We start from the raw sequence: 22,108 nt of genomic DNA, 5'->3' as shown, positions 1-22,108 counted from the left end.
ATACTGGCAAAAATATTCTAAGATAGTTCGTTCTGCACAGTTAAGTTGCATGTGTTTGGAAAGGTTTGTGGTGATGGACTGTACTAAAAATAAAGTAATCTCTCCTACTTAGAATTTAGTTTTATGGGTTATCAAAGTTTTTATATTTGCCAAGGAATAAAATGTGATTACCTTGACAGGTAACACTTTGTTTGATTACATCATGATGTGGCAAATGTTTGAAAAACTGTTTTCCTAGCAGTGCTCGGTTCGCAGATTGTCCAGGTATCACACACACACAGATCTTCGAGTTGCATGAATGTATTTGCCAATAAATAATGTCCGTCCGTAAGTGGTCTCCAAGACGCTGTTGAATATCACTAACGGCAGTGAATTGCTTTGTTTTTTTTTTTATCATCATTATGTTAGTTTGTTTGCTATCTATATCGTTCAAACAGGACCGTGAGTCATTCATTCTTTATTTATTATTCTGTTAAATGTTCAGTTAAAGTTACTTTCATTCCGTTCATCATTCGGGTTGAAGGAATTAAAGGTTTATGGATATCCGAATGTGCATGAAACAAATGGTCAAAGTTCATTTTTTGTTTTGTTTTTGGTTTGGTTCATTGGTTTCACATAACGCACAGAGATAGTTTCAAAAGTAACGAAGAGCTTTATACAAATTATTAATCACCGTTTTTCATTTGTCAGTGACGATGTAAGGGAAAAAATGAAGACTCGTTATCTCAGTAACCCTGACTATAACTTCGAGAAAGTAAACCGAGCCAGTATGGCCTGCGGTCCGATGGTAAAGTGGGCTATAGCTCAGGTAAGTTACAAATGACTACGGATACATTTGTCAATACCACATTCGTATTTACAAAATGTTATCTAATATGGCTGTGGGTTTTTTAGATTGAATACGCCGACATGTTGAAACGCGTGGAACCGCTACGAAGCGAACTCCAAGCTCTCGAAGACCAGGCTCAGTACAACGTGAAGGCCGGCAACGAAGTGCGCGATCTCATCGCGCAACTCGAGAAATCCATCGCCTCGTACAAGGAGGAATACGCGCAGCTCATCAGCCAGGCTCAGGCCATCAAGACTGATCTAGAAAATGTCCAAGCTAAAGTAAAAATATTTCTATAATCTTTTCATTCGAAACTATACTTCTACCTAACAATATTTTAAATTTTTCAATCTCAATCGTTTTGCAGGTGGACCGATCGATAGCGTTGCTGAAGAGCTTGGTGATCGAGCGCGAGCGCTGGGAGGCCAGCTCCGAGACGTTCCGCTCGCAGATGAGCACCATCGTCGGGGACGTGCTGCTGTCCGCCGCTTTCATCGCCTACGGCGGCTACTTCGACCAGCACGTGAGTATACCACGTATACTCCACGTATTACTTGATACCGAACAAGACTCGGTCCTATACTGTCTCACCCCTCCCCACAGTACCGCCAGAACCTGTTCTCGACGTGGACGAGCCACCTGGCGGCGGCCAACATCAAGTTCCGCGCCGACATCGCGCGCACGGAGTACCTCAGCAACCCCGACGAGCGCCTGCGCTGGCAGGCCAACGCGCTGCCCACCGACGAGCTCTGCGTCGAGAACGCCATCATGCTCAAGGTGAGACACCCCCCCCCCCTGCGCACGCGACCGTGACCACTCGACTGGTACTCACGCACTCTCTGTTGCAGCGCTTCAACCGGTACCCGCTGATCATCGACCCGTCGGGCCAGGCGACCGAATTCATAATGCGCGAGTTTAAGGAGCGCAAGATAACGAAGACTTCCTTCCTCGACGACTCGTTCAGGAAGAACCTGGAGTCGGCTCTGCGTTTCGGTAACCCGTTGCTCGTACAGGTTAGTCGGGATTGTTCTCACGTATAGTACGACACAAATTAGATGTAGCATCGGAAAATGCAATGGAATGAAAATAAAACCAATTACTGCCGATTTATACAACCAATAGAAATAGCTCCCTATCGCGCCATTCGACGCTATTCGTCGCTATAGATTCACGCGTCAGAGAAAGCAAGTGCATATAAATCGACGTGTCAAATTGATGAATATATTAGGTCATATGATATTACAAGTTATTACGTTTGTTTAAAGATCATATTCGTATCAGAAATAAATATTGATAATTTGGGATAGCGTACTCAATTCGGATGTGATCGGTTTTACGAATTTTGCCGATGCGACATCTAAGTTGTGTCGTACTATAAGTACCTATTGCATTGTAACATATTAATTCAATCGGCATATATATTTGTAGGACGTCGAGAACTACGACCCCATCCTGAACCCAGTACTGAATCGCGAATTGCGTCGCACCGGCGGCCGGGTGCTCATCACGCTCGGAGACCAGGACATCGATCTTAGTCCCTCGTTCGTCATATTCCTAAGTACCAGGTACGAGTTAATTTAATGATTTAGATGACTCGTTACAAAGAAGTGAATATTTATGGAAATAAATGTGTTTTGTCGGAAGGGACCCGACGGTGGAGTTCCCGCCCGACATGTGCTCGCGGGTGACGTTCGTGAACTTCACGGTGACGCGCTCGTCGCTGCAGTCGCAGTGCCTGCACCGCGTGCTCAAGGCCGAGCGCCCCGACATCGACACCAAGCGCTCCGACCTGCTCAAACTGCAAGGCGAGTGCCGTCAGCTCGTACTTTGGATTTTAAGTGCAATTACATTTAAATTTGAGTCGAGGTGGCCCAGCGGTTTAAACACGTGCATCTTAATCGATGATTGCGGGTTCAAACCCAGGCAAGCACCGCTGATTCATGTGCTTAATTTGTCTTATAATTCATCTCGTGCTCAGCGTTGAAGGAGAACATCGTGAGGAATCCTGCATGTGACAAATTTCATAGAAATTCTGCCACATGTGCATTCCACCAACCCGCATTGGAACAGCGTGGTCGAATATGTTCCAAACCTTCTCCTCAAAGGAATTTACAGGCTGCTGTTGTTCATTTAAATTGTTTATATAATACAAGAGACTAAAAAAACCCGCTGAGTTTCTTTCGCGAGTTCTTCTCAGGTCAGAGTATTTTCTTTTCCGAATCGGTGGTACTGTTTCAATTGACCATCAGTAAGAAAGTGTAATACTTCTATATTGAATAAAGCATTTTGAGTTTGAGTTTAAATTATGTGTTGATTCTATCGAATAAGTAATGTTTACTAACGGTGACTTGTGTTTGAATAAAAAAGGCTAATAAAATCACTGTGTTTCATGCCCTTCTCATTAGAATCTACACACCTATGAAGTGATATTAAATTTAATGTTCAATTTACGCTACTTTATTGCAGTAGTAGTAGTGGAGTGCAAATGAATGGCATCTCCGAGGTTCACAAATTTCTAAATTGTAATATTCATTACATGCTGTGCCGCCCGCAGGTGAATTCCATTTGCGTCTCCGGCAACTCGAGAAGTCTCTGCTGCAAGCGCTGAACGACGCGAAGGGCAAGATTCTCGACGATGATTCCGTTATCGCGACCCTCGAAACGCTCAAGAAGGAGGCCGACGATATCGGACAGAAGGTACGGAATATTTTATTTTTATCCTGAACATTACGTGTATCACCTTGTTATGTTACGAGTGACACAATCTCTTGCCCCTTTTCAGGTCGAAGAAACCGATAAGGTTATCGGTGAAATAGAAACCGTGAGCCAACAGTATCTGCCCCTGTCTCAAGTAAGTCCACCGCAAAATAATACAATATTTTATATAAGACTTTTATTTCGTTACAAAAAATATTTATTTCAATATTTGTTTATTTCAGGCTTGCAGCAGCATATACTTCACGATGGAGTCCCTGCACCAGGTGCACTTCCTGTACCAGTACTCGCTCAAGATGTTCCTCGACATATTCAGCACCGTGCTGGTGTGCCCGCGCCTCGCCGGCGTCAGCGACTACACCGCCCGGCTCATGATCATCACCGAGGAGCTGTTCACGGTAGGCCCCCGCGCTAAGTGCGTGTAAGTGCGTCCGCCCCGAGCGCCAAGTGCATCTCCCGTCGTGCGCAGGCCGTGTACGAGCGCGTGGCGCGAGGCATGCTGCACACCGACCGCCTCACCTTCGCGCTGCTGCTGTGCCGCATCCAGCTCAAGGGCACGGGCGCCGAGGACACGCTGGACCAGCAGTTCGGGGTGTTCCTGCGCGGCCGCGAGGGCTTCGTGGCCGACTCGCCGCCGCTGGAGCCGCTCACGCAGCAGCAGCACGACGCCGCCGCCCGCCTCAGCTCCCGGTGAGTGCCCGTCCGCCCGCCCCTCGCGGCGCCCGAAAGCCCCACTGACCTCACCTCCCGCAGGCTGGTGGCGTTCCGGCGGCTGCTGGACAAGGCGCGCGAGCTGCCCGAGCTGTGCGCGTGGCTGGCGCAGGCGGCGCCCGAGCAGTGCGTGCCCACGCTGTGGGACGGCGAGCCCTCCGCGCGCCCGCACACGCTGGCCATGTACCGCCTGCTGCTCATACAGGTCAGCGACCACCAAACACAACCACCCCCCGCCCCTCACCTCCGGTTCCTTTGTGCCGCGATACTCACTCGCGTGCTCCGCAGGCGTTCCGGCCGGACCGCGTGATCGCGGCCGCCACGCAGCTGGTCGCCTCGGTGCTGGGGCCCACGTTCATGGCCAAGGCGGAGACCGAGCTGGAGCTCTCCAGCATAACGGAGAACCAGCTGAACGCCACCACGCCCGCGCTGCTGTGCTCCGTGCCCGGATACGACGCCAGCGGTACGGAATATTCGAGAGTGTATTTACATTCCGACCTCTCGTGGTGGTCGATCTGATTATGATTAATATTTACGCGGTGTTTAGGTCGGGTGGACGATATGGCCACGGAACTGAACAAGCCACTGTCGAGTATCGCCATCGGTTCGGCGGAAGGTTTCAACCAAGCCGAGCGGGCCATTAACACTGCTTGCAAGACTGGAAGGTTTGTAATTTTGTACAATACCACATAAATTTGAAAGTATATAGTAGACATTTTATTACTTAAATTAAATTCACGCTAGTCAACTATATCGATTCGTTTATTTACCATATATGAACAATTTGTCGCAGACTCGCAAAATAACTTACATGTAGAGCAACCAAATGCCACAGACACTCTTTATCGACAAGTAAAATGAAAAAAATTTGGCTCGCCATGCGCCGTCATATATATTTATCAGTACATAATATATAGAGAATTTTATTGACGTTTAAATGTAAACAAGTAACAAGCTATGACTTTGACATACATATATCAGTCACTTTTTTCTTTCATGTATAAACTACTACTACCCTTCAAAATAACTCCAACAAACTGCGCTTTTATCGTCAGATGGGTGATGCTAAAGAACGTGCACCTGGCACCGGTATGGCTGGTGCAGCTGGAGAAGAAGCTGCACTCGCTGCAGCCGCACCCGAACTTCCGGCTGTTCCTGACGACGGAGATCAGCCCCAAGCTGCCCGTCAACCTGCTGCGAGCCGGCCGCGTGGTGGTGTTCGAGCCGCCGCCCGGCATCCGCGCCAACCTGCTGCGCACCTTCGCCACCGTCAGTAGCTCCAGACAGAACGTCATTGGCTACGACAGGCTGTACTATAAGTTTAAATCTGTCCTTTTCCTCCAGGTTCCGGCATCTCGGATGATGAAACAACCCTCGGAGCGCGCGAGGCTTTACTTCCTGCTGGCGTGGTTCCACGGTACGCGACCACCCTCACTCTTACATGGTTTGCTGTTTGTCACCACGCTCTACAATATAATGTTGGTGTTGTGCAGGCATCGTGCAGGAGCGCTTGCGCTACGTGCCGCTGGGCTGGGCTAAGTACTACGAGTTCAACGAGTCCGACCTGCGTGTGGCGTGCGACACCCTCGATACCTGGATTGACTCCACAGCCATGGTGAGTATAAGAAAATATTTTGTCTGCATATTGTTTACTGGTTGGGTAATTTGAGTTCCAATTCAAAGTGAGCACATTCCTAAAATTTGCCATTGATAAAATTGTTATATAACCCAGAGATGAAAAGATGCCAATAAGCCTCAACTTGATGTGCGCAAACTGCAACTACGTGAAATTAATTGGCATTGTCATCCACAGGGTCGCACCAACCTGCCACCGGAGAAGGTACCGTGGGACGCTCTCGTGACGTTGCTGTCGCAGTGCATATACGGCGGCAAGATCGACAACTTGTTCGACCAGCGCCTGCTGCACTCGTTCCTCTGCAAGCTTTTTACCCCGAGGTCATTCGAAGCCGACTTCGCTCTCGTGGCCAACGTCGACGGTGTAAGTTGGAAATATTTTGCGAACTACACACATACATAAATACAGCTGATATATTTTAATGTTATCCATGAATTTTTTTTACAGGCTTCCGGCAACCAACGCCATATCACCATGCCGGATGGAAACCGACGCGATCACTTCCTCAAGTGGATCGAAGAACTGTCGGACCGACAGACGCCTTCGTGGCTCGGACTTCCCAACAATGCTGAGAAGGTAATGACCGAAATTTTATTCAGAGTAAAATTATAATTAGCAGTTATTCATAATTAATTTAATTTATAACATTTTTGTTAGGTTCTCTTAACAACACAAGGCAGTGACCTCGTTTCTAAGCTTCTGAAGATGCAGCAACTTGAAGACGAAGAGGAGCTGGCGTACAACGCGGCCACCCAGGAACATGACCCGCGTAAGACACCACTCGTTTCTGTAACTGTATAGTGTGTCCTCAGCTGACGATGTAACTATTGTATCGTTTGTCTACAAAACAGTCGCAGTCGTCGTGGAAGGCGATGGGCGCCCAGCGTGGATGAAGGTTTTGCATCAAACTTCTACGAGCTGGCTGAAACTTCTACCGGAGGAGTTACCAGTGAGTATTAAACTTGTCATTTTGACATCCCTGCTGCTACTTGATTCAATATAAATTGAAGGCTCTCATCACATAGGACTACGTATAATTTTAGAATAAGTTTTTATATCCATATCGATTTATATAATTTTCAATTCATATAAGTTATTTTGTTCTCGTTTGCGTTCCCAGACTCTTCGGCGCACGGTCGAAAACATAAAGGACCCGCTGTACCGGTTCTTCGAGCGCGAGGTGGCGGCCGGCGCGTCGCTGCTGCAGCAGGTGCTGCACGACCTGCGGAACGTCTCCGCCATCTGCCAGGTAACGCCGGCCTGGCCCAGTGTGGCCCGCGAGCTCGCCCGGCACAGCTAACCCTCGGGCGGTCGCAGGGCGAGATGAAGCAGACGAACGAGACGCGCGCCATGGTGGGGTCGCTGGTGCGCGGCATGCTGCCGGCGGGCTGGCGGCGCTACGCCGTGGCGCGCGGCTGCACGGTGCAGCAGTGGGTGGACGACTTCGCGCGCCGCGTGGCGCAGCTGGCGCACGTGTCGCGCGCCGTGGCCGAGCAGGGCGCCAAGCGCCTGCAGGGCGTGCCCGTGTGGCTGGGCGGCCTGCTCAACCCCGAGGCCTACATCACGGCCACGCGCCAGTGCGTCGCGCAGGCCAACTCCTGGTCGCTCGAGGAGCTCAGCCTGCAGGTCACCATCCCCGACCCGGGCGCGCCGGCCGACGCCGCGCAGGCCGAGTGGTCCTTCTCGGTCACCGGCCTCAAGCTGCAGGGCGCCACCGTCAAGGGCAACCGCCTGCTGCTCACCAACACCATCATGGTCGACCTGCCGCTCACCGTGCTCACCTGGATACGGTACGTCTCGCTCGGGAGCGGAGGGCCGGGGCGTGCGCTTCCACTGACGAGCGACTGTGTCCACAGCGGGGCGGAGCCGGCGAGCGCGGGGCAGGTGCTGACGCTGCCGGTGTACCTCAACAGCGCCCGCTCGGAGCTGCTGTTCACGGTGCGGCTGCCCATCGCGGCGGGGCAGGAGCCGCACGCCTTCTACGAGCGCGGCGTGGCGCTGCTCACCTCCACCGCGCTCAACTAGTGCGCATCCGACACCGACACCGACACCGACACCGACACCGGCACGCACCGCGCTCTCGGCGTTCGTTGCCGACAGTGCGTAATCTTTGCACTCGCATATATTTATTCAGTAAATAAAACAATGCATTAAAAATTTCAAGATTTTTATTTATCCAATAATTATTACAGTAAACGAGTGCGATTTTGCTCTTGTCGAAGCAAAAGTTCTTAAACATATTAATAATGTTTTACAGTAGTGTCATGGTTTGATAACTATTCTCGGAGTAAACAATACTGAAGAATTAAAGCTGGCTGCTGCCCTGGATAACTGTTTTTAACCCGGGCGGTTTTTGCTTCGGCAACCTGAAATAAAATTAAATGATAATAAGGTTGTAAAATCCAATGACCAAATATGCTCGAAATTGTTTAATTTTCACCATTTGATTTGTAAGGGACAGAATATTTTATATTAAAATTCGTAATAACTTCCTTTGGTTTGGTAAAATCAAATTCTTTAAAAAATAAGCGCACGTCGGCTAAATAATTCACCTTGTATAGATTATTTTCCGAGGAGATGACGGATGCACGAGGTCGTGCTGTCGCTCCCACTCCATGTATTTCTGGTGCTGACGTTGTCGTCGACGATCCACGTAACTTATCTGAACAAAACATATGGATATATATCATTGTCTCAAAGCAAGTTCAAAAAGATATCGAGAAACCCCGGTAGCGATCTGATTTATTGAAATAAGAATGTGACCTAAAGTAGTACACAAAAGAGACTCCTAGTTTTTTAAATGCAAGTCGAGTTTATTTGTTTTTTAATCAAAGGTTTTATAATGAAAAACATATTAGTGTTTTAGTGGAATCATAAGGTTGAATAAATAGATAGAATTATTTTAAATTTATTACAGATAAAATAATATAGATTAAAAATTTATACTATGTTCAATTATTTCAGTGTTAGAAACAAAAAAAAATAAATACCCAAAAAAGGATTGTAACATCCTAGCATCAAATATTAAAATAAAAATCATAGTTCGCCATCATCTAGTTTTCCTTTTTTTTGTTCATCAATCCCATGAAAAATATAGAACATGGGCTATGATACGTCGACGGGGAATCATAGATTAACAGATATTAAATTATTTTTGGATTCCGTTGATGCTTCCCATGTTTTACTTATTTCCCTTATAATACGTATCCAGAAGCTTATGGGTTAGCTCATGGGATGGGTTACAGCTAGTTATTTAATATCGACGCCAGGGGACGAACCACGCAGCTGGCCGGGATCCACACGAAGGCGGTGACGAGCACGACGACGCCGACGATGTTGTCGCGCAGGAAGCCCAGCACGTTGTTGATGTTGATGTCCTCGATGATGTCCCAGAAGCGCTCCACCACGTCCTGAATCGTCTTCTCACAAACACCCTGACAACACAGCGGATTTTTTTTATGGTATAGGTTGGCGGACGAGCATATAGGCCACCTGATGGTAAGTGATCACCATCGCCCATAGACAATGACGCTATAAGAAATATTAACTATTCTTTACGTCAATGTGCCACTAGCCTTGGGAACTAAGATGCTATGTCCCTTGTGCCTGTAGTTACACTGGCTCACTCACCCTTCAAACCGGAACACAACAATACTGAGTCCTGTTGTTTGGCGGTAGAATAACTGGTGAGTGGGTGGTACCTACCCAGACGGGCTTGCACAAAGCCCTACCACCAAGTAAAAAAAAACGCGGTGAACTCATTACCATCTTTAAGTTACATTTTTGACTCACACATGGATAAACAATGTATAATCTGTTCCAACCGTGAGAGGAGCGATATTATTGGTCGAGAGCTTGATTAGTTTGTGATATTCAGTATTGGGTATTGGAAGTAAAATTTAAGTGGAAATAATTACTTTAGTGTAATAGTGTTGCTTTATAAATAAATATGCATTAATCATAAACTTATTACATCTGATTTATTAACATGAAATACCTGAGTATAAGGTTTTATATTATCTTTATGCCTATTATACTTCCAATGGAATAGGCTATACATAATACTTATATATTGCTTCACAAATTGATTTACTTTATAATTTACTTTGTAATATAAGGTAATATAATTCACAGTTAGTTAGAGTTATAATATAAACATTGTAATTCCTATGATTTATAAGATCAATATTATATTTATATTAATTTATTTAAAAATGAGTAAAAAAACAAATTTTTATACATCAGCATTCTGTCTCCTTTCATAATGCAATACTATTATCCTCATTTTTTTATTTCTTATTGCTTCTTATATCAACGTCGCCAGTGTTAAAATTACATTTTATTAGGTTAGTTTAAGATTTCAGTTACATACTATTATAACTATACTCCTGAATAAACTTTTAATAAACATATAATATTTATTTCTTATTGCTTTTTATTATTTAAGCAAAAAAAAAATCATAAACGGTATAATTATATTTCTTATTAGAATATTGGGTATAACATACTTTATTGCAGAAGCCTTGAATACAGGGTGTTCCATCCGGCAGGATATCGTTGTGTGCGACCGGGAAGCAGGTCTTGTTCAAACTCTTGCGGCAACAGCGCTTGCAGGCGTCCGCCACTACATGTCCACGGGCAAGACAAAATAGGGAGATTGCTGCAAACTTTACGACCGGTTACTATATCCAGAACAAGATATTGTTGCTTACGGGTGGTAGTTGCTGCACATTTCGAAGTTGTCAACTTCTAATAAAAGTCTAAGCGGTTTAAGAGTTTAAAAGCCGATTAGTTAGTAGCGTAAAGTAATTATGTAAATATAGGAACCGGTCATTTCAGATTTAAAATAAGTTAAATATGAAAGATAATGTCTCTACTAATATATTTATCACTTTAGTAAGACAAATAATCCTATAAATTACATATATTTTATAATTACTTTTCAAACTTCATATAAAAACTTTTTTTTAATTGTTAAACTTATTTAATTTGTAAGTGCACATATCGTGTTCACTTAAAAGGAGGGAGGCATGGCTTTCTCGGCCTATAACTACTGCAGTAAAATAACAACTATCACTGAATTCATTAAAAAGTGGTAACACAAAAGTTGCCATAGTACTGCAGCTAATTAGAAATCGCAGTACAGCTACTCGTGGGACGATTAGTAGGGAATATTGTCTGAGGAAAATAAACAAAACCCGTCCGGCGGCGCCCGGGGCGGCGGCGGCGGCGGGGGCGGCGTACCGATGTCGCACATGCAGCTGTGCAGGCCCTGCGTCTCGCAGTACGGCACGCACGAGCCGTTGCGGCAGCGCCCGCGCTCCGCGCACTCGTGCTCGTCCGCGATGGCCGGCGCCTGCGCACGCTCGCGTTAGTGTGTGCGGGTGTGTGTGCGTGTGTGCGTGTGCGTGCGTGTGCGTGCGTGCGGCACCTTGGGGCAGTCGGCGGAGGCGCCGGTGCAGATGGCCTGGCCCTCGCAGGCGGAGTGCGCGGCCTCGCGGCACACAACGCCGGGCGCGGCGAACACGCAGCCGGCGCAGCAGGGCGAGTTCTTGTCGCTGCGGACACGCCACGCACTCGTTAGTTGGGCCCTCGCCCCCGCCCTCGCCCCCGCGGGCCGCCTCCCTCGCACACTTGCCTGCAGACGGCTCCTTGGTTCTTTCTGAGCTTGCAGTTCTTGTCGCAGCACATGTCGTTGTCCTCGGTACCTGCGGGAGACAGAATATTCAATTAATTACATTTATTACTATCCTAAAAAATCACAATTGAAAAATACTCGTAAATTAATTTTATTTTGATTACTATAAATAATTTTACTTCAATCCATCATTCTCTTTTGAGTTCTTTTTGTACCTTACTTTATTGGCACTGTGACCGCCTTGACAACATGTCAGGCCAAAAATTCGATGAGGAATTAATCACTCACCGAGCAGGCCCGCGTCGCACTCCTCCCCGCCCTCGACGCGCAGGTTGCCGCAGAAGCTCTCCTCGGGCTCCGAGAAGCAGCGCCCCGACTTGGCCTGCAGCACCTTGCGGATGGAGCGCAGGCTGCACGGCGAGAACCTCTGGCGACAGAGCGGGCCGTGAGCGGGGCCGCGACGGGGGCGCGACGGGGCCGCGCCGGGCCGGCAGCGGGCGGCTCACCTTGTTGTTGACGTCGTAGCCGCTGACGCTGTAGGTGTACATGAGGTAGGAGCCCCCGTGGCTGGCGGCGGGCGAGCACTCGGCCACGTCGGGGTCGTGCTCGGAGCCCCAGTTGTGGCCGAACTCGTGCGCCGTGACCAGGTCGGCCTCGCGGGTGATGACGCGCTGGCCGTAGTGGTTGCGCGACGACGACAGCCCCGAGTTCAGGTACAGCGTGTACCCGTTCTTGAAGTACTCTGCAACGCGCGCTCCCGTCAGCTCGGCCCACTCTCGCCCGACCGCTGTCTCATTTGACTTGCTCGTATTAGTGCATCTAACTATTCCGTTACTCATCCTATTAAATATTCAGTTTCAAAATTTGTAAATAACGAATAGCTTTTACTTTTTACTTTTACTCGCCGATAGATGGCGCTCCAGAACATCAACCTCTATAGCGTTCAACTGATCGCTATGACAATTGGTAAACATTTGTGATTATTTTGACACTATCTACAGACGAAAAATTAAATACGCAGGAGAACAAATTATATTGGATCTATAATTTTAGTATACGTGCCTACTATCCAACAGACTATTGGCAATTCATGGTTGATTAACGAGACTCATTACAACACTAAATACACTTATAATGTAAAGAACGAATGACTTAACAATAAATATGAGTATATAATGATAGCAAATATTAAGGTTATATAAACAGAGCATGCAAAGCGAACAAAACAACATAAAGGAACACTCACATTTTGCACCAAAGAAACTGAAAATAAAAACAAAAATCTAAGCATGTATAAAATATCAATAGAAATATAAATAAATAAAACACTACACGCTAGTGATGTAATCAATAATGATATTCATATCCGAATATACTTATCGAATATTATGGGTTTTTTTTTATTAAAATTAAGATATATTTCTTATATAAATATTACAAGAAATTTATTCAAAGATAATAAATTACTTGGAATATACATGATAGTAGTTAAACGGTATTGGTTACATCACTTCAACAGACAATCGCATAATTTACGTTTTAAATATAATAATTAATAAACACAAACTACAAAAAAAATCTGATTGATACAAAATAATATCGAGGTATATTTAAAATTTCGACCACTTTTTTAACGAGCAAGTCACGGATTCGAATCCTTGGTTCTTATATCCAACCGATGGTCCTTTGATCCGGTGACGTCATCAGGTTACGGCTGCAAGAGAGCTGCTCTTAGCCTGGCGTGCCATGCCAGCGGGCTGGCGGGGTACGCACCGGGCGTGCAGATGCCGCCCACGGAGTTGCGGCGCGGGGAGCCCACGTAGGCCAGCCCCAGTATGCCGCCCTCGAACTTCAGGTCCGTGAACAGGTGCGCCAGGCAGAAGTCCTTGTGCGAGTATTCGCGGCTGAAAACCTGTTCGCAGAAAGAATCTTGAAGAATTCGTTGATAATACTGAACTATTTTTATGAGTCCCCCAGTGTAAATGCACCTTTATAACTAGACTAAGCTTCAACACATTGTAGAAGCCATCTTAAAGAATGTATTTGCTATTCTGAATTTGCTCTATCATACAAAATAACTCTAACTCTTAACTCAAATTCAAATTCCTTTATTCAATATAGAAGCATCACACTTACTTATTGATTGTCAAATAAACACTACCACCGGTTCGGAAAAAGGAACACCCTGACCTGAGAAGAAACGGCGAAAGAAACTCAGCGGGTCAAAACCACTGAATTATGCTTATATACAACTATTTCATAATCTTAACTAAATATAATCGTCTGAAATTATTCAGAGTGAATAAAGTATACACTCTGTCGAGTGTGTGATTCTCATAACATTGGTACAAGGAACAAACACAATCTTGTTACTCCTGTTACTCGACTGCATAGAGTCAGTAACTCTTTTGTGGGGCAATGTATACGCTTCTACAACAGGATCCCAGAAAGCGTTCAAAATGCTTCTATTGCCAAATTTAAAAAAATTGTTAAGGAACGCTTGTGTGCAAAAGGTTACTATACAATTAGCGAGTTTATGTTTGATAGCACACCTTGGGAATGAAACGATCGCCTCCTGGCTATTTCTAATCATATACTAAAATGGACCTTATAAATTTGACAAAAAAAAAATAACAGAAAAAAAAGACCCGCTGAGTTTCTTTCGCCGGTTCTTCTCAGGTCAGGGTGTTCCTTTTTCCGAACCGGTGGTAGTGTTTATTTGACAATCAATAAGTAAGTGTAATGCTTTTATATTGAATAAAGGAATTTGAGTTTGAGTTTGAGTGACACGTGGGCAGGCCCGTACCTCGAGCAGGTTGCGCACATCCCACTTCTCGCGCACCATGTTGTAGTGCGCCTCGCCGCCGCGCACGCGCGTGGGCTCCGAGTGCACGAGTATCTTCTTGATCACAAAGCCCATGCCCTTGAACCCGTCCGCGTCCTGAAACCACTTGCCATCACACTCTGACCGCACTTGGAAAGACTTCAAGGTAACATACTAACCTGGCGATCCTGCCACACTGTATCGTTGTATATCTTATGAACCCTATCAATGAGGCTGATCTGTAATAAAGATACCACTGTTAGAAGAAGAAGGCAGTCTCTATGGTGTGCTTCTAAAAAACCTTCATAGCCATACAAACATACCCTATTGTATGTCTTATTTAATTGCTTAGTTTAAAGTTTTAATTTTCAATTTTATCTGAAGCTTTGTTGAGTTACAATTCAGAAAAAATATTTTAATGCGATAAAAGCCATAATATAATATGATAAAAATATGTACATCATTAAAGTCCACTGTTTTCCAGAAAAAAATATACTCTTAGTAGAAAATCACTGGTTACTGGCATGGAAAAACCAAACAAAAGATTACACACTAACCAGATAACTGATGGTAGTTTTAGTGTTGCTGGCTCCCATTTCCTGAAAGAACCTGTAATCTGCAACGAGGAGCAGAGGGCAGCGTGTCTTGGTTGGGGTGTACTCATAATCACTTTGTCTTTTAACTCTCTTCCCACTGTTGTCCTGGTTCCCCTCGCCCGGGGCTTGTGCTGGCTTTTTATCATCTGTATTTTGATTTTGACTAAAATATTTGTCTTTTTCTAACTGTTCATGCTTAGACTCTAAGTTTTCATTGTAATCGTCTTCATCATCTTCGTCTTCTAATTCTATGTATAAAAACAAATTGTATTAATATATGCAACATTGCCATATTTTTTTCATATGTTATTATCTTTTATACCTTTCCCTTCCTTAACATAACCACAAACACGTGGCTTGCTATCTCTCGAATTGGTCCAACTAAATCTTATATCTGAAGACCGGTATGTGATCATGGTTTTATCATCAAGGTGTGGCAGGTGCCGCCATGATGGCTACATAAACATGAAATGTTATTATTTAACATAAACATATATGAACTGAATTTGAAATTAGAAATTTTACTTTAAGAATAGCCAAAGAGGTTTTATGTCCAAAAATTATGCCTTCTTGCCTTTTACACTAAGCTTTTTTTTATATCTATTTCATTTCTAGTATGTCTAAAATGGAAATAAATAAATGATAAGCACTTCTGAAAGAATGTTTTACCTCAATGTGATAAGTTTCCTCAGGAGTGTGTATTGTACCCGTAATGACACCATCCTCAATGTGTAACTTTACGTCTGATGATTTCTCTCCAAAAACTCTTCCAGTATAAAAGTGATCATAATCTAAATAAAATTATACATCATTATTATTGAATGAAGAAGAATTTCATAGCTTAAGAACTTGCACAGTTTTGAAAGTGCATTACATCTCTACTTGGAGCAGTGATCTTCAAAGTTGCATTTTTTAAATGATATAAGTAGGGAGACAAATGGATGGTCCATAAAAAAGGTCCTAAGAGTTCACTACCATTAATTGGCAGTGACTCATTGGCGCTCCTGTGCTAACTTTCATAAGGACTAATTTGTATTAATACTATCTGAAGTTCACTATCTAAGTTTTTTATATTCTGACATTTTTAATATGCAAATTACTATACCCCGAGTCATTGTGCCCATCTTTATACACCCATAATGTTAAATATGTTATGTATGGTTAGGTGACAAAGAAATATATTTATAAATATGTTAATATAGATTTATAAATAGTGTTGTCTTTTTTAAATATATTATTAAACTACGCATACAATGGGCTCATTAATGAGAACAAAATTGTTTTAAATTTATGGTTTTTTTATAGAACTAATTTTTTTTACGAAAAATCTTGAATATAGTAGATATAACTTACCTATATGAATAATACTTTTGTTTCCATCGGCATCTACTGAATATGCCTTAAAATTTGAATGCAGTACTGAGTTGTGCGGATGAAGTATAAGCCTAAAGCTCTTCCCGAGAGTTTGAAACTGCAACTCCTTGATTATATTAAAAGGATGATGTGATAACTTCACACCTCGTTTCACAATGTGATGCGTGAATTTTGAAGCATGCAACGTCTCAAAATATTTTAAATTTTGATAAATCGAACCTTAAAACACATAAAATCAGTTATGTTTCTGTCTCATAACATTATATATATTTGAATTTATTAATATTTATAATATTATGTATGTTTAATATGTACTTACAATGAGAAAAATAGATAAAACTTATTACTAATGTTAATGGAAACAAGTAATTTATTTCCATGATCAAATATTACAAACAAAATATTAACTTATCTCACATGAACTATTTAGCTAAATACAAATAAACCACGATTCAACTATTTATTTTAATTTTTATCCTTCCTTTACTCAATAATACAACATCTATAATAAATTAAATATAATTAAGCTTTTCTTATAAAATCATTAACTAATATGTACGGACTACTGTATACCTATATTTTTGTATTTAAATTTTAGAAATGTCAAGTGTCATCACAGATAAATTATAGTAAGTAGGATATCTAAAATCCAATAATGACTAGTCCATAAATCCACGAGTGCATTCCGAAAGGTTTTAATTTATTTTTTACTAAGAAACTTAACTAATAGCATTTATAATCATCATCATCATCATGTCAGCCATAAGACGTCCACTGCTGAACATAGGCCTCTCCCAATGATTTCCACCTTGACCGATGAGTACAGGCCTGCATCCAGCGCTACCCCGCGGACTTGACCAGATCGTCGGTCCATCTCGCGAGGGACGCCCTACGCTGCGCTTGCCGATACGTGGTCTCCACTCGAGAACTTTTTTACCACATCGGCCATCAGTTCTTCGAGCAATGTAGCCCTACCCATTGCCACTTCAGTGCGCTGATCGCTTCGATACGTTGGTTACCTTTGTTCGTTTATGGATCTCCTCGTTTCTGATTCTATCACGTAGAGAAATGCCGAGCATAGCTCGCTCCATAGCTCGCTGAGTGACTCTGAGCTTTTTTAAAAGGCCCACAGTTAGAGAACACGTCTCGGCACCGGCAATACGCACACTTTTGTCTTAAGACACTGAGGTATTTTGGACGTGAAGACGCTGCGTAACTTCCCGAACGCTGCCCAACCGAATTGGATTCGCCGAAAGACCTCTTTCTTGAAGGTGGATCTTCCTAGTTGGACCGTTTGTCCTAGATAAACGTATTCGTCTGCCACTTCGAGAATCGAGTTTCCCAATGATATTATGGCGGGCGCTACATGGGAATTGGCCGTGACTTTGGTTTTGTCATGTTTATTTTGAGGCCCACCTTTTGGGAAAAACGATTGAGGGCTTGGAGCATTTTGCTGAGGTCTTCCAACGATTCTGCCAAGACTACGATATAGTCTGCAAATCGAAGGTGAGTGATATATTCGCCATCGATATTGACGCCAAGCTCTTGAGCTTGAAAGAGTTTGAAAGCATCTTCCATCGCATTGGTCAAGAGCTTTGGAGATATTACATTTGCTAGTCTCACTCCCCTCCGCAATGGAATTGCCTCAGTGGTCTGATCCTGTACTCGAACTGACATGGTGGCGTTTCTATACAAAAACTTCAGCACTTCGATATACCGATAGTCAATGTGGCGTCATTGTAGAGCCTGCAGCACTGCTGACGTCTCGATCGAATCAAAGGCCTTCTCATAGTCCTCAAACGCTAAGCATAGTGGCAAATTGTACTCTTCGGTTCTCTGTACAATCTGCCGCAGCGTGAAAATGTGGTCTATGGTACTGTACCCTTCTCGGAAACCGACTTGTTCGGGAGGCTGTAAGTCATCAAACCTGTGCGCGAGACGATTCGTAATAACCCTCGAAAATAGCTTGTAAACATGGCTCCGGAGCGAGATAGGCCTATAGTTCTTAAGAAGAGCCTTATCGCCTTTTTTGTAGAACAGGACCACCACGCTTCATTTCCATGCCTCTGGCGTGGTACCCTCAAGGACGGTATTAAAGAGCTTTTGAAGGACTCCGAGTACCGGTGTCCCACCCGCTTTCAGATATACGATGTAATTCCTTTCTCTCCCGGCGCCTTGTTGTATAGTGTGGGGTGAGTTTCACTTTAGTGTCTTCGGCTGAGCTTTTACCAGGTTTGGCGACCGCGGTATACAGCTGTCCATAGAACTTACCCTACCGAGTGGACAGTTTCCACTATCCTGTTATAAATAACGTCCATTGTATCGCAATCTAGGCCAGCAAAACGATTTGTGAGCTCGAGTTGGAAGTTTTCGGGGTTTTGGATATGGGCTGCTGATGGTCGGAGATTAGACTTCATTAAGCGGAACCTTTCAAGTTTAATGTTTATGTTCAATGTGGCTCTAAGCATTCGGTGATCTTCTCCAGCGTGCACCCTGTGGATCACGGAGACATCAATGAAAATTTGTCTCTTTGTGGCCATAATGAAGTCTAACTCATTTTTTGTTCGACCGTCGGGGCTCATCCAGGTCCATTCCCTATGAGGTGGCTTCAGGAAAAAAGGAGTTCATCATATAGAGTTGCTCCTTCTCCAGGAAGTCGGCCAGCCTCTGGCTCCTCGTATTCCGATTCCCATATCCAAATGGCCCCGCACCCAACTCGGAATGAGTTGTTTCTCTCGCTTAGTTTGGCGTTAAAGTCCCCCACAAGGATGGTGAAGTGCGATTTGGAAGTATGTATGGCCTTTGAGATATTCTCATACATAACTTCTACTTCATCATCTGCGTGTGTCGATGTCGGTGTGTATACCTGTATGACCTTCAGCAAAAATTTTTTAGATATTCCGAGTATCAGGAACGCCTTTGTTTGACATACTTTCGATGGAAACGATATTGTTAGTGAGGGACTTGCGGACAACGAATCCGACACCACCTTGGGACTGTTGGTCGCCCTCCCGGTAGAAGAACAAGTTACCGGACTTTAGGGCTATCGTGTCCTACCCCTCTCTTTGAACCTCAGATAACCCCAGCATAGCGAGCTTCACATCGGTCCTCAGGTTGATTGCGTTGTATATCACCAATGATAGCCTAGGTTGGTTGTCCGTGTTAGCATTTGCCAGGGTCGTCTGACGGAGGAACGCCTCCCGATGATATATAAAGATGTAATATAATATACACGAGCATTTATCTGCTCGTGTAAGATCATTATTTCTTGTAAATATAGATATTATTTCTGACTTCTGTAGCTAAGCGCTTGATGATTTCCTTATGGATTTTATAATAAGATCTTGACTTAATTAATATGGGGTCATTATGAAATTAAGAACCACCTTTTCAAGGGTGGATCCACCGTTATGGGCACGATGGGCAGGCCCACAACCTTAATAGACTTGTGACGTCACACTTTTACGGTCTATTGAGATTGATAGGCCGATGATAATAAACGAAAGCGTTTGCTAACGCTTCTGCAAAACGCCATAGCGTATTCTCAGAAGAGCTTGATGGTACGGCTATTCAAAGTATATGCGAGACACAATGGAAGGACACGACGGCCATTTACAACTCCAGGGCGATAATTTAGTTAAAATTTGTAACGCACTGGAGGACATGGCAAGATAATAAAACTTCAAGTGACGCTCACTGTCTCTTACAACACTACGTAGCTCTGACTTTATTATATCTTCGATATGCCGAAACGATATTCTAGGTAAGAAAACAAAATAATACAAATCGATCTATGTAAGCTTTTTATTTCTTTAAAAATAAATAATAATCTCTTTTTTTTATATTTTAGGAACTATAGTTTCGTTGAGCTGATTCTTGCAAACTGCATCGGTTGACATCAAAAGAGCCATCGATGCAGCGAAGGATGTCATGGAAGTATTACGATCGAGCTTTGATTGTAATACTTCCATGAGCATGACAGAGCATGCAAAAGAGCTGGATGTTACATTAAAATCCCCACGTAAAGTTCAAAGACAAACAAACAGGTCCAATTATGAGGCGAAATCGGTGGAAGAGTACTTTCGGAAATCAACCTACATACCTCTATTAGATTCCATTATTAATAATTTGGAGGAAATATTGTCTCCGGAGGTACTCGAACTATTTCATTTGGGAGTATTTCTACCAATCCTTAATGTGAGTATCAGGGACTGGGATATCGATATCGAGATAGTGAAAGTGAAAAAAGTGGTCCAGATTTACCGCCAATTTATTAACAATAGTGAGTCAACTATCATAAATTAATACCGACTCTGAATGACCAAATGGAAGACTCCGTAGCTCAACTCATTGAAGCAAGCGAACAAGATTTGTACCCCAACATACAAATTTTCTTACAAATACTGGCAAATCTTCTGGTCAGCGTAGCTACCGCAGAGAGATCTTTTTCTACTCTTCGCAGAATAAAATCTTGGTTGCGTGCCTCAAAGGCACAGGAAAGATTATCCGGGCTAGCTCTCCTAAATATACACAAAGATGTGACCTCGATATCGATGACATTTTCAAAGTTTTTGCAAAAAAGAAACGTAAGCTTGATTTTGTAATTTAAGTAAGTACCTAAATAAAGTTGTTTTTATTTAATTTAATTTGACGTTCTTAGAAATTTTAATAAGCATGTCAATGCTCCGACTCGTAACTAGGCGATTTTCTAGTAGCTGTGACCACAACCTTATTTGAAGGCTGGATCCGCGCTAGCACTTTTTTATATTTTAAAAATATGAATATAATAATTAGGCAAGGTACATACTAAAATTACTAAACATAGTAAACATAACTTAAATGATATTTTATCTCTTCTCTATTTTATTATTTTATCAGCAAAACCCTTCTACCTCAATGAGCGATCCAAGCTTCCACAGGAAACTCTCCTTCTTACTATATATAGTAAGTCATTTCATTGTTGAAGCTTCTCGACTTTGGAAACCCCACCGACTTCGATCTAAGCCGAGGTGCGATCTCATAGAAGACACCCTCAGGACGAACTTTAAACCCTAGCCCAGCGCTTAACTTCAGGGGTGAGGACTTAAGTGCTCGCTCGAATGTCCGGTGACGCTGTAAAGGCCAGTAGGGCCAAAAGCAATACTTTACACAAAAAAAGACCTTGGAATACATTACCATAAGCTATTCAGTTCGCTCAATCACTAGCCGACACTAAAAAAATATGATTAAGGAATTTTTTTTGTCGCTGTAATATTGCTAACCATTCGTTGTTTTTTTTGGGTATGGTTACAGTAATAGGTATGTTTTATATCTAAGTAAGTTTACATACAGGTATTTATTTTATTTTGTATTTATGTTTATAGTTATGAATTCGGAATAAAAAATAACTACCCCTTCCCACATTCATTTTACAATCAGTCCTTAAAGGTTGCAGGGAAGAGTTGCTTTTGCGATAAGGCTGCCTGTTGAACCTTATACAACTTTCATTTTAACGAAACTTAAGTTTTATTTTAATTATTTGGTTTGCAGTAAAAAATTAATAAATCTTGTATTACAGTAACTTATAGGCAAGTTACTTATTAAATTTTTGATTTAGTTTAGCATTAAATTTTAACAGCTTCACTACCAAACCAATGACCTGAATTAGATGGAGTTAGTAATGAAGCAAATTTGAACTCCAAAGAGGGACACTGGTTACTACTACTTTTTGTCTAAGATTATTTTGTATTTAAAATTTAATCATTTGTTACTTTTTATCTCATTAATAAAGATAAATGGTTATTAC

General features: G+C 43.2%; 2 protein-coding genes and 1 pseudogene across 4 annotated transcripts in view; 1 reads left to right on the top strand and 2 right to left on the bottom strand.

Annotated features, from left to right (window-relative positions):
• LOC124534829 (dynein heavy chain, cytoplasmic) overlaps positions 1-8,049 on the top strand; it is a 33,570-nt gene extending 25,521 nt beyond the window's left edge. For all 3 annotated transcript variants that reach the window (XM_047110854.1, XM_047110852.1, XM_047110853.1), the window contains 24 exons: positions 691-808; positions 895-1,110; positions 1,197-1,352; positions 1,433-1,606; positions 1,678-1,842; positions 2,258-2,394; positions 2,474-2,634; positions 3,384-3,526; positions 3,612-3,680; positions 3,769-3,942; positions 4,014-4,234; positions 4,298-4,460; positions 4,544-4,718; positions 4,803-4,920; positions 5,311-5,524; positions 5,600-5,672; positions 5,749-5,870; positions 6,069-6,254; positions 6,339-6,467; positions 6,549-6,660; positions 6,743-6,840; positions 7,012-7,140; positions 7,209-7,681; positions 7,748-8,049. In XM_047110854.1, coding sequence (XP_046966810.1) covers positions 691-808; positions 895-1,110; positions 1,197-1,352; positions 1,433-1,606; positions 1,678-1,842; positions 2,258-2,394; positions 2,474-2,634; positions 3,384-3,526; positions 3,612-3,680; positions 3,769-3,942; positions 4,014-4,234; positions 4,298-4,460; positions 4,544-4,718; positions 4,803-4,920; positions 5,311-5,524; positions 5,600-5,672; positions 5,749-5,870; positions 6,069-6,254; positions 6,339-6,467; positions 6,549-6,660; positions 6,743-6,840; positions 7,012-7,140; positions 7,209-7,681; positions 7,748-7,916 — 3,895 coding nt within the window. In that variant the 3' untranslated portion in view covers positions 7,917-8,049. The remainder of the gene's footprint in view (positions 1-690; positions 809-894; positions 1,111-1,196; positions 1,353-1,432; positions 1,607-1,677; positions 1,843-2,257; positions 2,395-2,473; positions 2,635-3,383; positions 3,527-3,611; positions 3,681-3,768; positions 3,943-4,013; positions 4,235-4,297; positions 4,461-4,543; positions 4,719-4,802; positions 4,921-5,310; positions 5,525-5,599; positions 5,673-5,748; positions 5,871-6,068; positions 6,255-6,338; positions 6,468-6,548; positions 6,661-6,742; positions 6,841-7,011; positions 7,141-7,208; positions 7,682-7,747) is intronic.
• LOC124534830 (ADAM 17-like protease) lies at positions 8,042-16,924 on the bottom strand. The gene is made up of 17 exons (XM_047110855.1): positions 16,643-16,924; positions 16,303-16,542; positions 15,619-15,740; positions 15,272-15,404; positions 14,911-15,197; positions 14,533-14,592; positions 14,336-14,470; positions 13,303-13,441; positions 12,036-12,271; positions 11,818-11,956; positions 11,530-11,599; positions 11,323-11,449; positions 11,136-11,247; positions 10,400-10,515; positions 9,170-9,325; positions 8,444-8,553; positions 8,042-8,257 (listed from the first exon to the last, which is right to left on the bottom strand). The coding sequence occupies exons 1-17, from the start codon at positions 16,701-16,703 to the stop codon at positions 8,197-8,199; spliced, it is 2,304 nt and encodes a 767-aa protein (XP_046966811.1). The 5' UTR covers positions 16,704-16,924; the 3' UTR covers positions 8,042-8,196.
• A 176-nt stretch (positions 16,925-17,100) lies between these two features.
• LOC124534964 lies at positions 17,101-19,412 on the bottom strand (annotated as a pseudogene).
• Positions 19,413-22,108: the final 2,696 nt, after the last annotated feature.

This window comes from Vanessa cardui, chromosome 13 (assembly GCF_905220365.1).
Source record: "Vanessa cardui chromosome 13, ilVanCard2.1, whole genome shotgun sequence".
NCBI classification, from domain to species: domain Eukaryota; kingdom Metazoa; phylum Arthropoda; class Insecta; order Lepidoptera; family Nymphalidae; genus Vanessa; species Vanessa cardui.
This window is presented reverse-complemented; position numbering and strand designations above follow the sequence as displayed.